The sequence below is a fragment of the Panthera onca genome, chromosome E3 (genome assembly GCF_046562875.1).
Source record: "Panthera onca isolate mPanOnc1 chromosome E3, mPanOnc1 haplotype 2, whole genome shotgun sequence".
NCBI classification, from domain to species: Eukaryota; Metazoa; Chordata; class Mammalia; order Carnivora; family Felidae; genus Panthera; species Panthera onca.
Window position 1 is genome coordinate 22,005,434 of NC_138354.1, and position 21,923 is coordinate 22,027,356.

At 48.8% G+C, this 21,923-nt stretch overlaps 1 protein-coding gene across 1 annotated transcript; it reads left to right on the forward strand.

Annotated features, from left to right (window-relative positions):
• Positions 1-17: 17 nt before the first annotated feature.
• ZKSCAN2 (zinc finger with KRAB and SCAN domains 2) lies at positions 18-19,387 on the forward strand. Its single transcript, XM_060648810.3, has 7 exons — positions 18-1,227; positions 2,315-2,501; positions 5,648-5,739; positions 6,091-6,217; positions 9,065-9,748; positions 11,719-12,210; positions 14,759-19,387. The coding sequence occupies exons 1-7, from the start codon at positions 823-825 to the stop codon at positions 15,679-15,681; spliced, it is 2,910 nt and encodes a 969-aa protein (XP_060504793.3). The 5' UTR covers positions 18-822; the 3' UTR covers positions 15,682-19,387.
• Positions 19,388-21,923: the final 2,536 nt, after the last annotated feature.

A 21,923-nucleotide genomic window follows, 5' to 3' on the forward strand; every position in this document is an offset into this window, starting at 1 on the left:
GTCGCTACGCTGCGCGCTCTCGCGAGAGTCCACCACGCAGCCCTCTCCCCCAGCCCCTCGCCCGCGAGGTAGCCTCCCCGGACCCCGCGGCGCGCGGTCGCGGGCGGCGCATGCGTGGCCGCGGCTCCCAGCGCCCCCCGCGCAGTCCGCGGGCGGAGCGGAGCAGGCCGTGCGCGCCGGGCCGACAGCCGCCCTCCGCGAAGCTTCGCTGGGTCCCCGCGGCTTCTCTCCCCTCAGGGGCGGAACCACCTCGCGGCCTTTTCTCGGCGTGCGGAGGTTTCCTGAGGACGGCCGGGACCGATTTGGGCCCGGAAGAGCCCGGCGCTGGCGTCGAACGCCGCCGGCCTCACCGGCTCCCGCAGCGGCCTGGGAGCGCCGCGGGGCTGAGCCTCGAACCCCGATCTCCGGGCCGGGCGGGGCCTGCACATCCGGCCCCACCCACCCGGGGTCTCGCCTCCGCAGAGCCCAGCCCCCTCCCGGCCCGGGCGGCCGCCCCCGCCCACCCTTGCTTCAGTTCCCCAGATTTTCTCCCAATCCCCTGCCCTGGGTCTTGGACACTGCACTAAAGAGATGCACCCCGGAAAACCCCATCTTCTTTGGAGGAGAGGCCGGGTTTGGGACCTTAGGGTACACATTCACCATTTCAAGCGCCTAGGATAGATTTGATTAATGAGCCTGGGGTACCCTGTTCCTGCTGACACTGCCGTTTTTCATGTCCCTACTCTCCCACACTTCCAAAATCATTAAGCAGGGAGCGTTCCGAGGATTGGGTTATTTGCGTCTACTTTGAGCTAGACGTGAGGTTGACCCCGGGGTTAGAGCATGGATGCATCCCTGGACCCTCAGATGGACGCACCCCTGGAGGTTGAGGGATGCTTAATAATGAAGGTAGAAAAGGACCCCGAGTGGGCATCGGAGCCCACTCTGGAAGGATCGGAGAGCTCTGAGTCTGAGACCTTTCGCAAATGCTTCAGGCAATTCTGTTACGAGGATGTGACTGGACCCCATGAAGCTTTCAGTAAACTCTGGGAACTTTGCTGCCGGTGGCTGAAGCCCGAAATGCGTTCCAAGGAACAGATCCTTGAGCTGCTGGTGATTGAACAGTTTCTCACCATTTTGCCCGAGAAGATTCAGGCGTGGGCTCAGAAACAGTGTCCGGAAAGTGGAGAGGAGGCGGTGGCCCTGGTAATACATTTGGAGAAAGAGACTGGAAGACTAAGACAGCAGGTGAGAGAGGATTTTCCAAATTGTTTTTAGAACGAAGGGGATGGCTAAGGCAGGGGGGCCGGGGTGCCCTGCAGATAGGGCTTACTATGCAGGGATAAATGGTACTGAGAGACTTCTAAAGCGAATCAATTTGAAAGAGGACCAGAATTTCATATTAAACAGAAAAAAAAAAAAAAAAAAAACCTTGGTTAAAATATTATTTTGCAAAGGAAGCTAAACATTATACATCTAAGTGTTTGTATAAATCTCTGGCATTATCGTTCCCAAAAAAATTATATAAGGGAACACCACGTTATGCTTTGCAGGGTTGGACTTTTGTAGTTTGATCCTAAAGAGGGCTATTTTTGCAACAACAACAACAACCAAAAAAAAAAAAAAAGAAAGAAAGAAAGAAAGAGAAAAAAATGAAAGGAAAAAAGAAAGGACGGACTTCATCAGTTATCCCAGGGCTCTCTCTAGTCCTTTAATATTTCAATGTGTGTTTTCCAAAGTGCCCTCAATGCCACCATCCTTGTCACTCTTGTCTAGCTTAACTGCCAGATCTTTGTTTGTCAGTGGCATTTCATGGTCTTCTAGTCATTTTCAAGAGCCTTTTCATTAACCTCATGAAATCCTGAAAGATTTGCAAGACTTGCAGTTTCACCTTGCACGGGATTTGCATTGTATAAAGACCTGCCTATCAGGCTGCTGTGTTGGTCAGGCATAGACACTACATGTGGAAATTAATTTTCTGTTTTCAGTTCACTAGTGAATTTATTTCTGTTCTGATAGCTTTCGCTTCTCTGTGAACCTAATAGATGGGAGAACTCCATATCTATGCTAATAACAAGGAGGCTCTGTATTTTACTCCTGCTAGATTTCCCCCCTCTGTATACTAATAAAGAGCACTCTCCTGCTCCCTTTCGCCTAGACTCCTGGACAGTACTGTTCACCCAATGCCCTTGGAGGCTCCATTGTGAATGGAGTGAAATTTTCGTTCCTTCTCACATCTTCTTTCCTTCTTTGATGTCTTCCTGGGGGAAATTTGGTCCTCTTCGGGCCCTGTTTTCCTCCCTCTTTCCATTATGGCATTGGTTTTATTTCCCAGGTTAGCAGTCCTGTGCACTCAGAGAAGCAGGTACCAATGGGAGCAGCATGGGAGGTAACGGACTTTCAGCCAGAGCAGGTGGAGACCCAACCCAGACTGGTGTCTCTGGAGGAAGCTGGAAGCCTCCGCTCAGGACGGGAGGAGCAGCTGAACTGGAAGAGAGAGCATCGGCCCTTACCCAAGAATGGTGAGAAGGACTCAGAGCATGCCCAGAGCAGAGACCATGGCAGATTTATTTTCTAGCCGTAACACTGTGACTGGTTCAGACTAGGATCCCCTCGGTACATATTTGAGAATAAATTAAATATTTGGGGAGCAAGACTTCATCAGCTTCAAGAGTTGGGAACACATGCAGCATAAGTAAAAGCCATCATAGGGATGGACTCTGGGAAAACTTGGCTTTCCCAGACTGGCCTCGAGGTCTTGCAGTGTAACTTAAGAATCTCCTTTCTGTAATCAGCTTGTGTTTTTCAGTCCTGCTGTGTGTATATGTGTATATGTTCTTGGCTGGCTATAAACAACTTTCAAAACTGTTTGGAAAGGGAAACAAGATATTTACTTTTTAAAAATTCCAGGGGCACTTGGGTGGCTCAGTCGGTTAAGCAAGCGTCTGACTTCCGCTCAGGTCATGGTCTCACAGTCCGTGGGTTCGAGCCCCGCATTGGGCTCTGCTCTGACAGCTCGGAGCCTGGAGCCTGCTTCGGATTCTGTGTCTCCCTCTCTCTCTGCCTCTCCCCTGCTCACATTCTGTCTCTCTTGCTCTCAAAAATAAACATAATTTTTTTTTTTAATTACAAGTAAGGCATCCCAGAAGTGGCATATGAGAGAGGTAAACAGTAAGATTTCATAGACAAGGGAACACAGGTTTCATAGCCACCCTGGGCATTAATAAGTCAAGTAGAAGGAAACTAAACACCCTGTCTTTCCCCGTCCACTGTAATCTCATCATCCCTGTAGTCTGGTATCAGGCCGAAAGAGAGGAATGGAAAGATCACTGAACCTACAGTAGGAGGCTTGGGTTTATATCTTCTTGTCTCTGCACCTGTCTCCATCTGTCCTTGGGCAAGTAATACGGAAGGGCGCATTAATGCATAGAGGTGAAGCGATTAGGCCTTAGAGGAAGACAACCCGACTCAAAACCTAGCTCTGCCATTCTTTATCTGTGTGGCCTCGGTCAGGTTACTAAGCTTCTCAAACTTTCCATTCTGTCATTTGTAAAAGGAAAATAATAAGGTGGTTAGTGTAGGTTAAATGAGGCAACGTAAACAGACCAGTACACAGTGGTGCTCAGTAAACGTCAGTTTCCTTTCTCCCGTAACAGCGCAATTATCTTTAAACTTCAAATCTGTCTGGCTTACACAGTCCCTCACCAAGTGGCAAGATTCACTACTGTGCACCCAACCTCCTTACCTTTCCTGAAATTCACATTGTGGTAGAATTCATTGCAAATATTTATATTTTCTGAATTTCAAAGTTCACATGGATTACATGTTCTGAGTTACTGTAGCTGATAAGCTACAGTAAATTTATGGTGTTTCTGGGTTTTGACAGCTCAGGGTGATAATTCACAAAGTGGAAAAGTGTGTTCTGGGTTCTGTCGAGGTGCTTACGAGGACAGTGACACTGTGGTCGTGCTACTCCCCCTGCTCGGGTGCACACTGCCTCTGTAATAGCTCGCTGCAGGGGCGCCTGGGTGGCTCAGTTAGTTAGGAGTCAGACTCTTGATTTCCACTCAGGTCATGATCTCATGGTTCGTGAGTTTGAGCCCTGCATCAGGCTCTGCGTTGACAGTGCAGAGCCTGCTTGGGGGTCTCTGTCTCCCTCTCTCTCTGCCCCTCCGCTGCTCACTCTCTCTCTAAATAAATAAGTAAACTTAAAAAAAAATTTTTTTTAATAGCTCACTGCAAAACAAACTCCGAACAATATTTGCTTTTCCCCCTTTTTTGGTAAAAGTGAAGATCCTTTTTTGGATTTCTTCCGGTTAGCAAAAAGAGGTACTGATGTGTGTCTTTTGTAAAAGTAAAGTGGCATGACATGAACTTTTGAAAAGCAAGGGATACCTGTACTGTGTTTCCAAAGAAGTGGTTCAGTTTGCTTCTTTAGAAAGTGGTGGAACAAGCTTTTGAGTTCTCGACCACAGTAAAATCCATTCCGGAAGTTTTCCCTACATAGTGAGTTGCAGAGTAGAAGTTAGACCACAGACTTTTGAGGGAGTGTATTGTGTGTTTGCCTGTCCAGGACTGTGTATCTATGTGTGCTAACTTGTTTAGCGTATTGAAGCATTGAATGACTTATACTAGAGATTGCAAACTGGTAACTCACATGCCAAGTCAGACTTCTTTTGTTTCACCTGCAATGTGTTTTTGGTTTGGGGGTTTTATGCATTTGTTTGCTTTTAGTTCTAAGGTTTAAGATTTTTTTTTTAATTTTTTTTAATGTTTATTTATTTTTGAGACAGAGAGAGACAGAGCATGAACAGGGGAGGGGCAGAGAGAGAGGGAGACACAGAATCTGAAACAGGCTCCAGGCTCTGAGCTGTCAGCACAGAGCCCGACACAGGGCTCGAACTCACGGACCGTGAGATCATGACCTGAGCCGAAGTCGGACGCTTAACCGACCAAGCCGCCCAGGCACCCCTAAGATGTTTTAAAAATATTTATTTACTTTTGAGAGAGAGAGAGTACGCATGCACCCATGTGTGCAAGCCAGGGAGGGAGAGAGAGGGAGAGGGAGACAGAGGATCTGAAGCAGGGCTCAGACTCACAAACCATGAGATCATGACCTGAGCTGAAGTTGGACGCTTAACCAATTGAGCCTCCCAGGTTTAAGGTTTTTGAGATTTCATAGAAAAGTCCAGATTTCTGGCTTCTCCTGAAAAATATTAGAAGTTCTGACTATCACAGTGAAGCATCAACTGGGACTGGGCATTGGCCACACCTTTTCAGTGGTGTACATGCTCTCCAGGTCCCCCATTCCTTACCTGGCCCCTTTCATAATCTGCTTTGCCTGCTAACTCCCTGAAAGCGTTTGCATCTGTGAGCCCTGCTTTAGGGTACCCTGGTTTCGGGCATTTGTTCTGAACTCACTGATGAAATGATCAATTTCTATTTACTGGGGTTTTTTTTTATTTTATATGTGTATGTGTGTATATACATACATATATATATACGTATACGTGTGTATATATACGTGTGTGTGTGTATATATATACGTATATATATGTACGTATACACACACACACACGTTCATTTCTTAAAAAAAAAGAAGAAAAGAAGCTGCACGAATTAAAGGGCCGGAGCCCAGAACCCTAATTGTTTCTCTCTCTCCTTACAGCTCGGCCTTCTCCCTGGCTTCCTGTCCCTGCTACTGAATGGAACAACATAGGTCAGGAAGGAACAACCACACCACTACCTGTTGTGTCTCAGGTAAATTGTAGATCTTCTCTCTGCCTTCCTAGAGTATCCAGTCACAAGGACTTCCGTGCCTTCACTGCCCTCAAACTTCTACACCCCCTCAAAGAGACTCCCCCCGCACCTCCTACCCCCTACCCCTTTTGCAGAGAAGACCGGACCCAGCCTTCTGAGTAATGAGACTCCTTGCTGGATCATCTGTCTTATGACCCTTTATAACATCTGCTTCATCTGGCACATCATACACACTTGGTTCCCTGATTTTAATTCTCCCTTAGGGCCCTCCCTTCTGTGTTTCCTCCACGACCATTCACCCTTTAAAGACCCACGTGGTTATCTCGGTAGTCATTGCTGTTGTTGTTACAGGGGCCGGTGAAAGATGTCCGCGTGGCGAGAGGCTTTTCCTACAAAAAGAGCGTACATCAGATTCCCGTTCACAGAGACCTGTACTGGGATATTAGGAAAGAGAGTGCTGGGAACATGATCTCCCTGGGTAAGGATTCTTTCCCTTTCCACATAAAAGATTTGGGGATTTTTTATATCTTTATTTCTACCAATAATACAATCATTAAAATGTCAACACTTAAAGGACCTCCATGCTGTCTAATCATTTCTGTGGCCTGGTTTACCAGACCTAGTCCTCTCTTGTCCATGCTGTCTTAACTCATTCATTCATTCCTCCCTTCCAGTTTAGAATATATGCATATTCTTCTAACTTAGGGGTGAAGACATTGGCAAGGGGTTATATAGGACTGTCATATTTGTATTACTTAAATATAAGCTTACAGATACCACTGGACTAATAGTACCATAAAGTCACAAGGTCTTTGTAAGATTTGTTTTTGTTTAACTGTAGCAACCCAACACTTTGCACATAGCGGGACATACGGGTGGGTGCCCAGCAAATATTTGTTGGATGGATGGAAATCTTACAGATGAAAGGAAAAAGTAATTTCAGTACAATTCAACACAATACAATTTCAATACCTTGGTAGTGTGTTGTGAGTTATTTGAATAGCACAAATTTACAGGCACAAGTAACCACTAAAGTGTCACTTTACAAGCAGACTTCTGAAGGATTATGTCACCTGCATTAGTAGTAGGGACAAGTACAGTTCATTTATACGTAAGCTGAAAGTCGAAGACTGCTTGTTAATAAAATTACAGGCCCGAAATGTGCACTGATCCACACTAGACACATTATAGATACGTGTTAATAGGGTAGCGGCTATTTAAATTTGTACAATTAATTAAAATTAAATAAAGTTAAAAGTTTTAGTTCCTCAGGGGCAGTAGTCGCGGTTAGGACATTTGATAGCCGTGTTGGAAAGCACAGTTAGAGGTCACTGCTGTCATCACAGAAAGTTCCGTTGGACACGCTGCCTGTAGACACTGAAGTATAGAGACTATAAAGTGGACTATGTCAAACCGAATAAAAAAGATAACACCAACAGTTGTTTGTAATCAGAAGGCAACTAAGTCCTCTGAGAATGACCAACATAGGTTGCCACACCCTGGTGGCAAAGTGGTCTTCCCGTAGCAGCAGGCACCCAGCGTCCTGCCAGGGTTTCACGCAGGCCTTTCTTGGTGTGACCTTGGAGCGTGCATCCAGGCCTTGGAGGGTGCCGTGAGAGCCCTGAGTAAAGTGCCACTGGCGGGCTGGGGGTCATCCTCTGAGAATTCAGATTTAGCCAGCTGATCCTTGAACAAGATAGTTTGAACTCTATGGGTCCACTTCTATGGGGATTTTTTTTCGATAAATACCGTCCAGTATCTATCCAAAGTACTCACAGTTAACTTAGTTAATGTATTTTCCCTTCCTTAAGATTTTCTTAATAACCTTTTCTTTTCTCTGACTTACTTCATTACGGGAATACAGTACATAATCTATATAACATACAGAATACATATTAATAGGCTGTTTATGATATCGGTAAGGCTTCCAGTCAACACTAAGCTATTAATAGTTAAGTTTTGGGGGAGTCAGAAGCTATACACAAATTTTTTTACTATGGGGCGTTGGTTCCCCCAGCCCCCACTTTGTTCAGGGTCAGTAGTGATTACATGTGGAAAGGCCCAGGCCCGGAGACAGCTGCCCCAATCTTTTATCATAGACTGTAAACGGATGACTCATAGGCCGAATCTAGCCTATACACACATTCTGGCCTTGCACAGAGTTTTAATTTAAAATTAGTTTGTAAATCTGGATTTCCTGTGTATCTTGAAAAATCAAATGTCAGGCACCCCGGGCCCACCTTCTCACATAGCAACAATCCGCCAGAGCTGAATCAAGGAGCTGGTGCTGAACTGCCACATTTCTCCCTCAGTTGCATCGCCTGCCTGGTCCTTATTGTGGATATTTGAGCTTTCATTATTCCTACACTTCCTATATCAAGTAAAAATAAAGAACTCCATCCCCGGGGTTCTTTCAGAAAGGATTTGCTGTGATGCTCCTTCCCTTGAGAATTCCGTGGAGTTTCTGTGTGTATTACCTAGAGGACGAAAAGTGAATTTTATTACAATACCTATTGGGCATTGGATACTTCAGAGGCGATCATTTACTTAATATTCCCAGCACTTCTGTGAATAGAGGCCATCATTCCCTAGGAAGCTGAAGCTCAGAGATTGAGAAAGTTTCCCTGGCCCAAGAGTAAAGCAGGTGATGGAGCCAGGGTTCACGTTTAAGACCCGTTACCCGTTGATCTCCATAGTGCTGTAATGCAACAGATTGTCGGTATGCTTCCCTGGCCTTCTGTCTCTTCCTATTAACCTTGTCAGATGTATCCACAAATTCTTGCCTTCTCGCCTGTCCTAGCCCCAGTGTGTGTGTGTGTGTGTGTGTATGTGTGTGCGTGCACGCGCGCATGCGTGCACGTGCGGGTTGGAGTGGGGGTATGTGGTGGGCAGATACGAACACACTTTGTTTTATAAGTAACAAATACTGGTTAGGAGCAGACACTGAAACTAATACGACGTTAGACACCGAGAGGAAATCAAAGGTAATAAACTGTATGTGTCTTAACCTTAAAGACTTTCCCTTAAGAACTAGCTGGAGAAAGAGGTGGTGCATATGTAAGAAATAAAATGATAATGTCAGTTACTAGATGATTGTGACAAAGAAGAGAGGGGTCAGAATAACTATATACTGCACCGTAAGTAGTAGCAATCACTGTACTGCACACTGTCATGGTTGAGGAAGTTTCTAAAAGAGAAGGGGGTTGGACAAGACCTTTCAAGGATAGGTGTGAACAGGTGTCCAGGACATCACGCTATGGCAGCAGATCAGGCTGTGCGGCTATGGCCTCCGTGTTCAGCACGGAATGTATTTCTCTCCCTGTAGGAAGTACCGTGTCCGTGTCTAACAAGATTGCCCGGTTGGAGCAAAGAAAGGAGCCATGGACCCTAGGTGTACACTCCTCTAACAAAAGGAGTATTCTCCGAAGCAACTACGTCAAGGAAAAGCCGGTTCACGCGACTCAGATCCCCGCGCGCAGTGCGGGGCGAATGTGGGGCGAGCAGCAGCACTGGGGTTTGGAAGACGAGAAAATAGCAGGCGTGCACTGGAGCTATGAGGAGACGAAGACGTTCCTCGCGATTCTCAAGGAGTCTCGCTTTTATGAAACGCTGCAGGCTTGTCCCCGGAACAGCCAGGTGTACGGGGCCGTGGCCGAGTGGCTGCGCGAGTGCGGCTTCCTCCGGACGCCGGAGCAGTGCCGGACCAAGTTCAAAAGTCTCCAGAAGAGCTACCGGAAGGTGAGAAACGGCCACGTGCTGGAACCCTGTGCCTTCTTTGAGGACATGGACGCCCTGTTGAACCCCGCAGCCCATGCTTCAGCCGCTGATAAGCCAAAGGAGATTATCTCTCTCCCCAGACTAAAGAGAGTTGATGTCAGTGCTAAAGAACAGACCAGTTTGTTGGAGGAGGAGGAAGCCGCAGAGGCATCCGATGGTGACGAGAGGGGTGTTGCGTTCATCCGGAAGTCTGAGATTCGAGGCGCCCCTGTCTTGTTCCAGAACCTGAGCGGTAAGGACTGTGCTCTTTGCTTTGGGTGTGAAAATGGATGATACGGGTTTGTGGTAGCAGGAGTAGACCAGAGGCAGCCAAACCCGGGGACCGCTGGCCTGCGCCTCTTGCCCCCCATCGCTGAAAGTACTCTGGGGTGGGGGGGCTGTTGCTGCAAAGGGCCGTTCTCGGGCTAGAGCGCAGCATGGATTTGCGTATTTGGAGCCTGTGGAAGGAAGATAGGTGGAGTCCAAGGGCTGTGAGGAATCCAGCATCTGAGCCGTATGTAAAGCAGCTAGCAGAATTGCAGTATGATAAGTCAAAGATACGGTGTTGCACTGTCTAGGATAAGTAGCATAAGAATGTATAACAAAAAAAAACGTGAAAAGTGGAATTGTAGAAAAAGGCAAGAAAGGAAAGAAGAAGGAACACAAAGTAGACGAGTCAAATGGAAAACACAGTAAAATGGTAAATGTAAATCCAAATACATCATTCGTTACAAATGTAAAAGACTAAGATGACCAGTCGTCTAAAAAAGCAATTAAATATAGCCTACAAGAGATACATGTGAAGACCAGAGGCCTTGAAATTAAAAGATAGAAAAAGATACACAACATACCATGTAAACGGAGGCTGGTGTTGAAATCTGGGGACTGGGAACATGCAGAACTAAAGTGGCAGTTAGTGACTGTGTGACAGTAAGCACATCATGTAAGAACTTGGAGCTTCAGTTTTCTCATCAGTAAACTGCGACTGAGGATTCCAGGGTTGTTAGTGTGAAATGAGATAATAGATAAAAAAAATCGATGATGGCATTCCGCAAATGTTAACTGCGGGGAGGCATTGCCTGGTGTCACTGTTACCAGGAAAGTTTCTCCACTCCGCCTGTCGAAAAGATGGTGAATTCTTAGGGTGGAAAGATAAATCCAGGAAGGAGAGCCACCGGGGGCGGGGGGGTGTCCTCATGACCGCATCTGTTCAAGGGAGACAGCTCAGGAAAAGACGGGAAGATACATCGTACCCGTACAGGTGCTCAGCAGTCTGGAAATCCATAGACACGGGGGCGGGCCCAGACTCGGGAAAGCAGTGCCCGCCCTGGAGGAGGCCACCTGGTGAGACTGAGGACAGAAGTGACTTCATCTTACAAAACGCACAGAAAGCACAGTTTAACAAACTGTATTCAGACACGTCCTGAAAAGGTTTACTCTGCTGTAACAGCACAGCGTCTGCCTATCTTGCAGATCATTTCCTCTCTCCAAGTAGAGGACTCAGGGACATCAAAGACTACTCTGGACACAGTTGTACTCTTCAAGGAAGGCTGGCTAAAAATGTGTCCTGATCTGTTATTCTTAATCATTTAGAGAAGATAGCTGTATCCTCAGTTGACCGCCATAGCCATGGCAGATTTGGGGGACTGCGTTCTTACTCTGCCAAGGAAACTTTGAGATCAGTTTATCAATTTCAATTTCGAAATCCCATTGGGATTTAGACCTTACAGATTCATTTGGGAATTGATGTCTGTACAGTTTGAGTCTTCCTATCCAGAAACGGAGTGTCTTTCCATTTTTTTTTTTTTCAACATTTTTTTTTGGGGGGGACAGAGAGAGACAGAGCATGAACGGGGGAGGGGCAGAGAGAGAGGGAGACCCAGAATCGGAAACAGGCTCCAGGCTCCGAGCCATCAGCCCAGAGCCTGACGTGGGGCTCGAACTCACGGACCGCGAGATCGTGACCTGGCTAAAGTCGGACGCTTAACCGACTGCGCCACCCAGGCGCCCCTTTCCATTTTTTTATAGTTCATTTATGTCTTTCAGTAAATTACAGATTTTTTTTTTTTATATAGACCCTCTCCTTTATTTTGCACATCTTATTCCCAGGCATATCATAGTTCCTATTGCCACAGTGAAGGGGATTTGCTTTCTTTTATTCCTTATATTTAGAGGCTATAGACTCTTTTTCTTACCTCTTTGAACTTTATCCTTCCCTGGCAGGTGTGCACTGGGGCTACGAGGAAACCAAGACTTTTCTTGATATCCTGCGGGAGACTCGGTTCTACGAAGCCCTCCAAGCCTGTCATCGGAAGAGCAAGCTGTACGGGGCCGTGGCTGAACAACTCCGGGAGTGCGGCTTCCTCCGGACGCCGGAGCAGTGCCGGACCAAGTTCAAAAGCCTCCAGAAGAGCTACCGCAAAGTGAAAAACGGTCACGTGCTGGAGTCCTGTGCGTTCTACAAGGAGATGGACGCACTGATCAACTCTCGGGCCGCTGCCCCTTCCGCCGACACTCCAGAGGAAGTCCCATCACCCTCAGGGCAGGAGAGAGAGGAGGTTGAGATGGAGTCCCAGGAACCCACAGGCTGGGAACCTGAGGAGACCTCACAGGAGGCAACGGGAGAAGATTCTGGCAGCGAGAGAACGAGTGAGGAGGAAATCGTACACGAGTCGGAATTCCAGGGGCCCCCGGGTCTACTGCAAAGCCCGAGCGGTAAGGACCATCAGGGGAAAGTGGGATTTACTGAGAAATCGGTAGCTCTGGCATTTTGCTTGTGAGTATGTATTCATTCCACAAATATTTGAGTGCCCTGTGTTACATGAGGAACAGGGGATATAGCAGCAAATAAAACACAGTCTCTTTTCTCATGGTGCTTCTATTCAGGGAAGGAGCTTACATTCTAGGGATTCAGTCTGTGGGATCTCAGCCTCAGTGTTGGTCTATACGGGCCCATGTTTCATCTCTCCTGAAAATCCTGTGCGGAAGAAGAACTTGGAATTACACATGACATATGTGGAACAAAAACTCAGAGCAAGTAGGCTGAAAACACAGACATCTCAGTTCTCTGTGATGTACGTGAGGAAGAGGCTAGGCAGCGACAAAACGAGAGAGAGACTCTGTTCTGGTTCTCAGCCCCGCAGCCCCACCTGCGTGTTTCCCTGCTGACTGCTGGTACCCTCGCAGGCGTCTACCTCTGCAGCGGCCCAGACCTAAAATTTTCAAAACTAAGTCACCGTCTTTCTTCCCACACCTTGGGTCTTTCCTGTGTCCTCTCACATCCAGCCTGAACACATTAGAGATGTTTCTGATGCTTTCTCCCTCATATACATCGAAGCAGATAACACTTTTTTGTGAACGGTTCTGGAACTTCTGTCCCCTCTTTAGTCAGCACAGCCACTGCCCTGGTTCAGCCTTTTTCTTCTGTCTGTGGCCTAGACTTTTGTAAAAGTCTCCAAACCAGGTTCCCCCATCAGTCTTGTGTTAAGTTCCACAGCCATCCTCAGTCTGAGCTCCTCTTTCTGTGCTTACCTGTTACCATCTTCCTTCCAGCACTCTATGCTTATTCAAAACAAACGCTAGAGAAGGAACATACGTATGTTTTCTGCTAGTGTTTACGTGGGAAATTGTAGTTTGAAGGCTGAGACCATTAAGCGCGACATGACCCTGGTTTCGATTACTGGAAACAGAGTCCTTTGGTGCCATCCCTCATGAATCTCATTTTTTAAATCGAGCTACAGACCTGTCCATGAATTGTCAGATTCTGTCAGAGCCAATCGTGAGGCTATGACTTCCTCCAAACCCCAGGATGATGTTGGACCCAGTGAGGTTGCTTCAGAAGAACTGCAGAATGAAAGAAGATGATGGCATGGTTAGGGCTTTCCCTTAATGGACCAACTGATGGATGCCCTCCTCTCCCCAACCCATGCCACAGCCACCAAACTTGGGAGGGAGGGATATCTGCAGTTTTAACTCTGTGCTTGAAAGGAGAGGGGTGCGTGCAAGGAGAGGGGTGCGTGCAGGGAGAGGCGTGTTGAAACTGGCAAGTAGAAACAAGGCAGCACAGCAAAGTGCTGAGGAACGAGGGTTTGGGGGTAAGACAAACCTGGATGGAATAATATGATGTCTGGAATTTGATTCAAAATAATCTGGGTAGGGGCACCAGGGTGGCTCAGTCAGCTGAGTGTCCGGCTCTTGATTTCAGCTCAGGTCATGATCCCAGGGTTGTGGGATTGAGCCCTGCGTTGGGCTCTGCACTGACAGCACAGAGCCTGCTTGGGATTCTCTCTCCCTCTGCCCTTCTTCCCTGCTCACGCATGCACATGCTCTCCCTCTCTTTCCCTCCCTCTCTTTAAAAAAAAAAAAAAAAATAATAATAATAATAATAATAATGACCTGGGTAGAGGGAGCAGGAAGCAGGTGGGAATAGAGGTGAAATTAGATTGACCAGAAGTAGGTCATTGTCAAAGCCAGGTGAGTGGTTTGTGGAGGTTCATGTTACATACCGTAGTCTCTACTTTGCTACATGTTTGAATTTTCCATAATAAAAAGTTAATACAGAACCACATAGTTAATAAGTGACCAGGATGCAATCTGAACCAGGGCTGTGTGATTCCAAAGCCTGTGTCTTTCCACCACCTCACTCTGTCTGTCGAGCAGACTTCCTGGAAAGCTGGCATCCGGGATGCACCTTGCAGTGTGTATGGGGCGTGGGTGAAAGCGTGAGGGAAGGTAATTCCACTTTGGGGAAGGGGATGGGGAGAATTAAGATTTGAGCCCGTGTGGCCCGTGTGCGAGACAGCCAGAGAAAAGCAGTGACAAAGACCATTTGGGGAGGAGAAAGAAACGTGATCAGATATTGATGCACTTGGAGGTCCATTGAGGAACCTGGGCACTGGACTCTGCTCTGAACACTAGTGCCACACGGGGTGTGTGAGCGCAGATGGGAAATTTTGAAAGCAGGGTGGGAGGGAGTGGAACTTGGGGAGAAAGCTGAGCTGGTCCCGTGTGACTCAGGACACGGACGGGGAATAACAGTTTGCTTTGGAAAACATTTCTGGAAGCCTCCTTTGTACGAGGTGTTGCTGGCTATGGGTGGAACAGAGTGCACATAAGGCGTAATGAATCAGAGAAGGGTAACAGGGCTTAAGAGGCCCGAGGACAATACAGGGATCCTAACAAAGCCTCGTAGGCCGTGTTGTTTATGTTAATATGGGACCGCTCGGAAATCTTTCTCGTCTTTCGTTTCTTTCTTCCTTCCCAGATTTTGAAATTGGACGTAGTATCAAGGAGGATGCAACACAGGTAATCTACAAGGACACAGAACAGCATCGGGCACTGATAGGAAAGTCTAAGAGGGTTGTTTCCCAGAACGCTGATCCAGGTAAATACCGGAAAAGGGAATGCATCTCAGGAAGACAGTGGGAAAGCCTTCAAGCGGTCAGGCAGGGAAAGCTGATGTCTCAGCCTCGAGATTCAGGGAGAGCCGCAGCGCATCCGAGGCCTTTGGTGGGGAGGAGACCCTACCGGCTTCTCAAATACGGAGACGGCTTTGGGAGGAATGCTCGTCTGATGTGCCGGGTCACCCACCAGAAGGAAAACCCTTACCAGTGCGGTGTCTGCGGGAAGTGCTTCGGCAGAAGCAGGAGCCTAATCAGACACCAAAGAATCCACACGGGAGAAAAGCCGTTCAAGTGTCTTGACTGTGGGAAGAGCTTTAACGACTCCTCCAACTTTGGTGCCCACCAGAGAATCCACACGGGGGAGAAACCCTACAGGTGCGGAGAGTGTGGAAAGTGCTTCAGTCAGAGCTCCAGCCTCATCATCCACCAGAGGACGCACACGGGAGAGAAGCCTTATCAGTGCGGGGAGTGCGGGAAGAGCTTCACCAACAGCTCCCATTTCAGCGCCCACCGCAGGGTGCACACTGGCGAGAACCCCTACAAATGTGCAGACTGTGAAAAAAGCTTCAATAACTGTACGAGGTTTCGCGAGCACCGGAGGATACACACCGGAGAGAAGCCCTACGGCTGTGCCCAGTGTGGCAAACGTTTCAGTAAGAGCTCTGTCCTCGCCAAGCATCGGGAGGTTCATTCCAGAGAGAAGCTTCTGCCACACCCACCGCCCGCCTGTGCCCTGGAGAGCCCGCCTAAGGGAAAGACTGATGACTTCAGGAAAACGTTTTGACGTTGACGTCTCCTCCTCCTAACGTGCCCCTTTAGTCGTTTCACCCCATCTCATCCTCGGAAGCGATCTTTTCTTAGCTCGGGAGGGTGATTCCCGAGGCCAGCTTGACAATATAAATAAACCAAGGGCCTGCCTCGCGTCCTCACCTCTGCCTCTGACTTGAGCTATCCGTTCCTCTCCTTCTGTGCGTCTCAACATCTCCCTTGGCCAAGTGGGGAGGACATCTGTCAGGGTTCAGAACGGCGGCCCCTTCGGCATGTCAAGGCCTCTGCTGCGGGACTGCCGAGTCCAGCAACATTCAAGGTCCCTCCGCGCCGTGAAAGTTGTTTTCGAGCGGACCCGACCTGCCGAAGGTTTCCCGTTGTCCACCGCGTGGGATCCTGGATGCAACTTGATCCCAGATTTCTTTTGGGGGTAGAACTTTCAGGAGTCTGATCAGGATGACATCGCATGCATCTTGGTTTTGAAGGCAGTCGTTAAGGAGATTGAGCCCCCTTCAGAAGTCTGTTGCAATTGTGCCCTTTTGGTGGCCGGTTGACCCACAGAGCGAGGGTGGAGGTTCTGCCACTGAAACCACGTTACTGCCCCCTCACCCTCCGTGGAGACGAGAGGCAACCCACCACCCACCAGGCTGACCTTTTCTGCACCTGAAGACTGAACCCCTCTGCCCCTGGCTGCGGTTTCTCCAGCCTCTACGAAATTATCCGGTTCCTTTTACCGTTTCTCGTAAGTCCCACACTTACCTCTTAGTTGTTCCGGGTGCTCTTATCTGACTCTCCTGAACTACCGGGCCCTCTCCAGTTTGAACAGGATGCATGCCTGTGGTGTGTGGCATTAACAAAAAGTAGAATCTTCATTCAGACACGTTCTGCCCTCCACCTGCTCTGGGTCTTACCTAGAACGTGACTGGCATGTTGGCACATTCTATGCCTCCCAACCCCACGGCTTAGTATGACATTACATAATAATCGTTTTCTAAAACTTTAAGAGGTTAGGGAGGAAGTGAGGTAGAAACCGGAAACATTCTCTAATAGCAGTCAGACCCCTTGGGCCTGCTGTAGATCAGATCCCCACCTCATTCAGAGCACCACCTCCAGGCTGTTTGTTAAATACACCCTCCGTCTCTGAGGCTTCTAGTCCCTGTTCCTAGGGTCGTCAACCTAACTGTAGAGCCCAGAGTAATTTATATACTCTGTAGCTTACTGAGTGAAAAGTGGAAAGATGTGCAGAAACTTCCAATCCAGAACACTGTTGTTTTCCTCGTTTACCTGTAGGTCTGAGAAATCTCTTCAATAACCCCCTCACACTAGCCCAACGAGTATTGAAGGAAAAGTCAAAATGGGGAGGTGGGGGTGGGAAGGGAGGTAATTAATTCATTCCTGGAAGTTACAGGTGAAACCAGGGAACCTGGTCATCCTAGGCTGGTTCCTCCAGGACGAGACCAGTGGCATTTATACTCTTAGTACATAGGCAGCCTGGGGCGGCTTTGGCTTAGGGAAGGGAAGTCCTGACTTTAGTGGAAGGACAGCCAGAGTCAGGGCTGTGCAGAGATCATACTTTTGATCTTACCTCCTCTCCCGTGTCAGGTGTCCTCTTACTTGGAGACATCTGGAGATCATGTTTTTCCTTCGGGGACGTTTGAATCTTTCCAAGCCTGTTCAGCAGAATACCAAGGAGGGTGGGCGGTGTAGAAAGACGTCGAGTTCGTGGTGCCAGAATGGGGTGTGGCCTGCCGGAAGGCAGGTGACTCAGGTACGCATCGACAGATGTTTCTGATTTACGTTGGTTGGAGATGTTACGATTGTTCACACCTCAGTAGGTTGACTTCCTGCGTGTGGTCCGAGTTATAGACTTTTAATGGTGAGTGCAGTGTCTTGTCGGTATTGTGCCTAGCACAGTAAGACGCGTGCGTGCCCGTGGGCGTGTGCTGATAGTGCGTAGATGCTCTGGAATCCCAGTGCTAGAGAAGATGCACATTGATAGGAATCACCACTTAGCGACGTGTACACAGGACTGGTAACTATATTGAAGCATGATTCAGGAAAGTAGATGATTTATTCACACGTATTTATTAAGTACTGCTATGTGTAAGGCCGTCTCCCAGGCACAGTGAGGGATGCGAAAGCGGAAGAAGACACGGTGCCCATGCCCCAGGAACCTGCAGTCGGACAGAGGAAGTGTCGCGGCAAAAGGTCATTAGTGCCGGTTACCTTCGTGTCACTTGCCGAAGGTCGGTGACTCGGCTGTGAGAAAATCACTTTCACCTGCAAAAGAGTTTTTCTGAATTGCCCCAAATTGCGTCTGTACCTGCGCCTCTCAGACGTGCCCGGCGGCGGGAAGGGTGCAGCATTCATTCCATCTCGAGCGGAACACGCCGGTCCTGTGGAAGTCTCGTACATCTGGGGTCGCGCAGAGGTGGAACCAGGGTTCCCCTACCCGTATTCCTGATGGTAAATGGGCTGTTTGGACATGGGTTAAACTGACTTCCTGAACTCTGTCTCTGTTCTGAGGAAATAGAAGGTCCCACCCACCATCTTAGGCCAAGACATCTTGCATTCTGTCTTTTTCCAACTGGAGCATGAAAGTCAAAATGAGTAGTGATGTGTCTTGTATATCACATTACATTGCCTTTATGAAGATCCATAGGAAAAGGTTTTTTTCTGGGTCTCGGTACCAGGGAAAGCTCTGATCCTAAGCAGGAAAAAAAAAAAAAATTACAAACACTGTGATTTTTATAACTTCTTCCTTTTCTCTCTCTGTTCCGGCTGCTGGAAAGCTCAACAAAACGTACAGGCCACCTCAGCCAACTACCTAAAACCCGTATTTGTTTGACCCTACTGTGTTTCTTTAAAAATTATGCCCAGTCCTATTTTTTTAGAGTAGTTTGAATTAGTAGACATTTTATTCTCTGACATCTTATCCAAGGCACTTTGGAAACTGGCTTGTATTCCCTGCCTACACTTGCTTTGTTACCCCCACAAAGACCTCCAGTTCCTACTGGTGATTTTATTACCCATATGCCCTAATTTATTCATAAACCTTCTTTGAAGAGGGAAACTTCACACATACGCTTAAGCCCCTCAGGGCCACCTGCCCCAGGCGACTGAGCATTAGACCAGAAACCAAAAGGGACACGTTTTAGTCTTGTCGCTATCACTGAGTGTCGTGTGACACATCTCTGCCTCTCTGGCCTGTGTTCCTTATCTGGAGACACGTTGAACTTCATCTGCAAGACTGCTCTGGCTCTAATGTTTAGTGAGATGACGGGGCACAGTGTGGATGAGGAAGAGGTCATAAGGCCAGGTGCCCAGCCTGGCCCGCCACGGCGTGCAACGTGCAGGCCACACAGAACCGCTGCGTGCTTTGGGAAGAGGGGTGCCGGGAGCCCGCGCGGTGCGGAGAAAGGCCAGGTCACTCGTGTCCACCAGCAGGCAGCCCCCGCGGCTCCCCGCCTCGGTAGCCAGTGGCAGGTGGCTGCGGTGATGGAAGCGGTGTGGGAGGTCTGGCGGCCGGGCCAGGCCGGACTGGGCTGTGACGAGTGGGGGCAGTCCCCAAAGCAAGGAGTGCCGGCCGCCCGTGCAGCTGTTCGCTCGGCCGCCGAGGGCGTTCCACCTGTCAGCGTGCGTCTCTTCGTTGTTCTGTATCCGCGTTCGCTTAGCTGTCTTCTTGAAAACTTGTCTGTGAAATAAATGTCTAAAATAAATGACTCCTGTTGGTTTTTGCCATCATTTGAAGGAGGCGTTCTATTAAGGGAAAAGAGAACTTACAGGGGTGATAAAAGCAGGTCCCAGTGGCTGTGTCAAGAGAGTTTCGGAGTGACTGCAGCTCCCTGCTCTCCCTGCCCTGAGGGGCCGGGGGGCTTGCGAGGCCACCGCCGTTGGCTGTCACGGTCAGAGAAGTCCCAAGGAATGGCTCTGGTTCCAGGGTGGAGTTCGCCCTGGAGGCCCCCACGCACGGCCTCTCCTGGCGGCCTGAACAAGTATGGACGATCTCCCCAGAGACACAGGGCGGCTTTAGATTTACCGTTTTCCCTGGAAGAGTTCCAGCGGCCTCCGTCTGCCCTTCTTGCGGCAACAATTTCAACTCCACGGTCATAGAGTCAGTGTAGACACTTTGTCGCTGGGCGAGGACGTGTTTCTAACTAAAGTCGCAGGCACTGCGAGAAGAGTCCCAGGGTTCGGGAGCCATCCACCCGGACGTGAGGTGGACCGCGTGTGCCTCTGCCCTGTGCTGGACTGCTGGTGCCCGGTGTCCTCGCGAGTTACAACTGCCGAGTCAGGGTCTAAGCATCCCTGGAAATTTTCCGTGTTTTCCTTGAGTAAATGGGCACAACCCTTTGGGAGGAAGTGAAGACGATGGCGTCATCCTCTGGCCTCCGTTCCCTCACAGACATTGAGGTCTGTGAACAGACCCAGGTCTGGGAATGACACGAGAGACTTTAGAGCTCTAAGGGGAAAGACAATTCTGTAAGGGCTACACATCTGCAATTTCTAGAAACGGTTAAATCAACTAGACTTGAAGGGAGGTGAATGAACGTTTTTGTGTTTAAGGACTAAAAGGAACATAGCTGGGGGCCGGGGAGTGGGAGGAACGGGCTTCCAACGATGGAATGAGTACATCACGGGATGAAGGGCCAGGGAACGTTGTCAATGTAATAGCGTTGTATGGTGACAGGTGGCAGTGTGAATACGCTTGTGAGCACAGCATAAGGACGCAGTTGCCCAGTCACTGTCGTACCCTTGAAACTAATATAACACTGTGTCAACTATACTTCAATTAAAAAAAAGTCTACAGCTAGTCACACACACACACACACACACACACACACCGCCCAAACTTCACAATGAGTCCGAGGACACTAAGGGAAACCGTGGCTTTGGGTTGCACGAGAGGTGGATACCGAGACCCACCTGGACATGGTGGCACTTGAGAATGGAGGAAGGGGGACGAGATCCGAAAGCCCACAGCCTTAAGGCGTAAGGTGCTTGGATACCTGAGCACAGGGCCCGCGGGTCATGCTGGCGTGTTTGACATGGAAGGTGTGGAAGTGGCAGTAAGGGATCCCTCTCCCGAGAAGCTACCCTGGCCCGGACAAGCGCGACTGGGCACGCGCCACGTCCGAGGACCAGCCCCAACAGCAGCACCACGTGGCAGAGAGACACGGGCAGCACCGCAGGCACGAAGACAGACGCTTGGCAGGAGGGTGGGAGACCGGCATTCTGCTCTTCGGGGCTGCCGCAACTCCCAGGGTTCTTGGACAGGCTGATGACGGAGAGTTGCAGAAGAGACTCTTAAGTAGAACAAACTGAGGGCTGCTGGAGGGGAGGCGGGATGGACATAAAGGAGGGCACTTGCTGGGATGAGCGCTGGGTGTTACATGTAAGTGATGAATCACCGGGTTCTGCTCCTGAAACCGTTGTTACACTATATGTTACCTAACTTGGATTTAAATACATAAGTTAAAAAAAAAAAAAAAAAAGGACACTTGGTTCAGCATCCGATTTCGGCTCAGGTCATGATCTCACAGTTCGTGGGTTCAAGCCCTGCATCAGGCTCTGTGCTGACAGCTCAGAGCCTGGAGCCTGCTTCACATTCTGTGTCTCCTCCCTCTCTCTCTGCCCCTCCCCTGCTCATGCTCTGTCTCTCTCTGTCTCAAAAATAAATAAAACATTTAAAAAAAAATTTTTTTTAAAGAAAGAAAACTAGACTGTGTGTCCCAAATCCTGGATTCTATTGAGCTCTGCCGTTAGATCGCTCTGTGATTTAGTCAAATTATTCAGCTGCGCCGGGTTTTGGGGTCAGGCAGCCGTGAGTGGTTCCCAACTTCTCCCCCTTTGAGAGGCCCAAAGAAGGTAGGTGAAAAAATAGACGTGTGCGAAGGTCATTTAGAAGCTCCTTTCTAGACCTCCGCCCCTCACCATGACTCTGGTACCTGCAAAGTCAGAGCCTTTGATTACATCACACCACGTACCACGAGCTGACACGTCTTCCGTTTCGCCTGTACTGGGCATCGTGCGAACGCTCTACAAACGTCAGGTTATACTCCCACGCATTCCGTGGCCCTGCCTCCGCTGTACAGAAAAAGCAGCGGAGAGACGTGAAGTCGCCTTTCTCAAGCTTACGCAGCAAAGACGTGAACAGTCTTAAGATTTAAGCTCGGATCTTGCTCAGAATCCAAACTCGTAGCCACCGCATTTTACCGTCATGGAGTTTCCAGCTCTGACCTCCCCCGTTTCCAGTTC

What these genes read in the sequence shown, in the direction of transcription:
- ZKSCAN2 (XM_060648810.3), top strand. Translation starts at nt 823, where the DNA reads ATGGATGCATCCCTGGACCCTCAGATGGACGCACCCCTGGAGGTTGAG. An exon ending in TGGGAACATGATCTCCCTGG is followed by an intron (nt 6,218 to 9,064) that starts GTAAGGATTCTT and finishes CTCTCCCTGTAG; the next exon opens with GAAGTACCGTGTCCGTGTCT. An exon ending in TCTACTGCAAAGCCCGAGCG is followed by an intron (nt 12,211 to 14,758) that starts GTAAGGACCATC and finishes CTTCCTTCCCAG; the next exon opens with ATTTTGAAATTGGACGTAGT.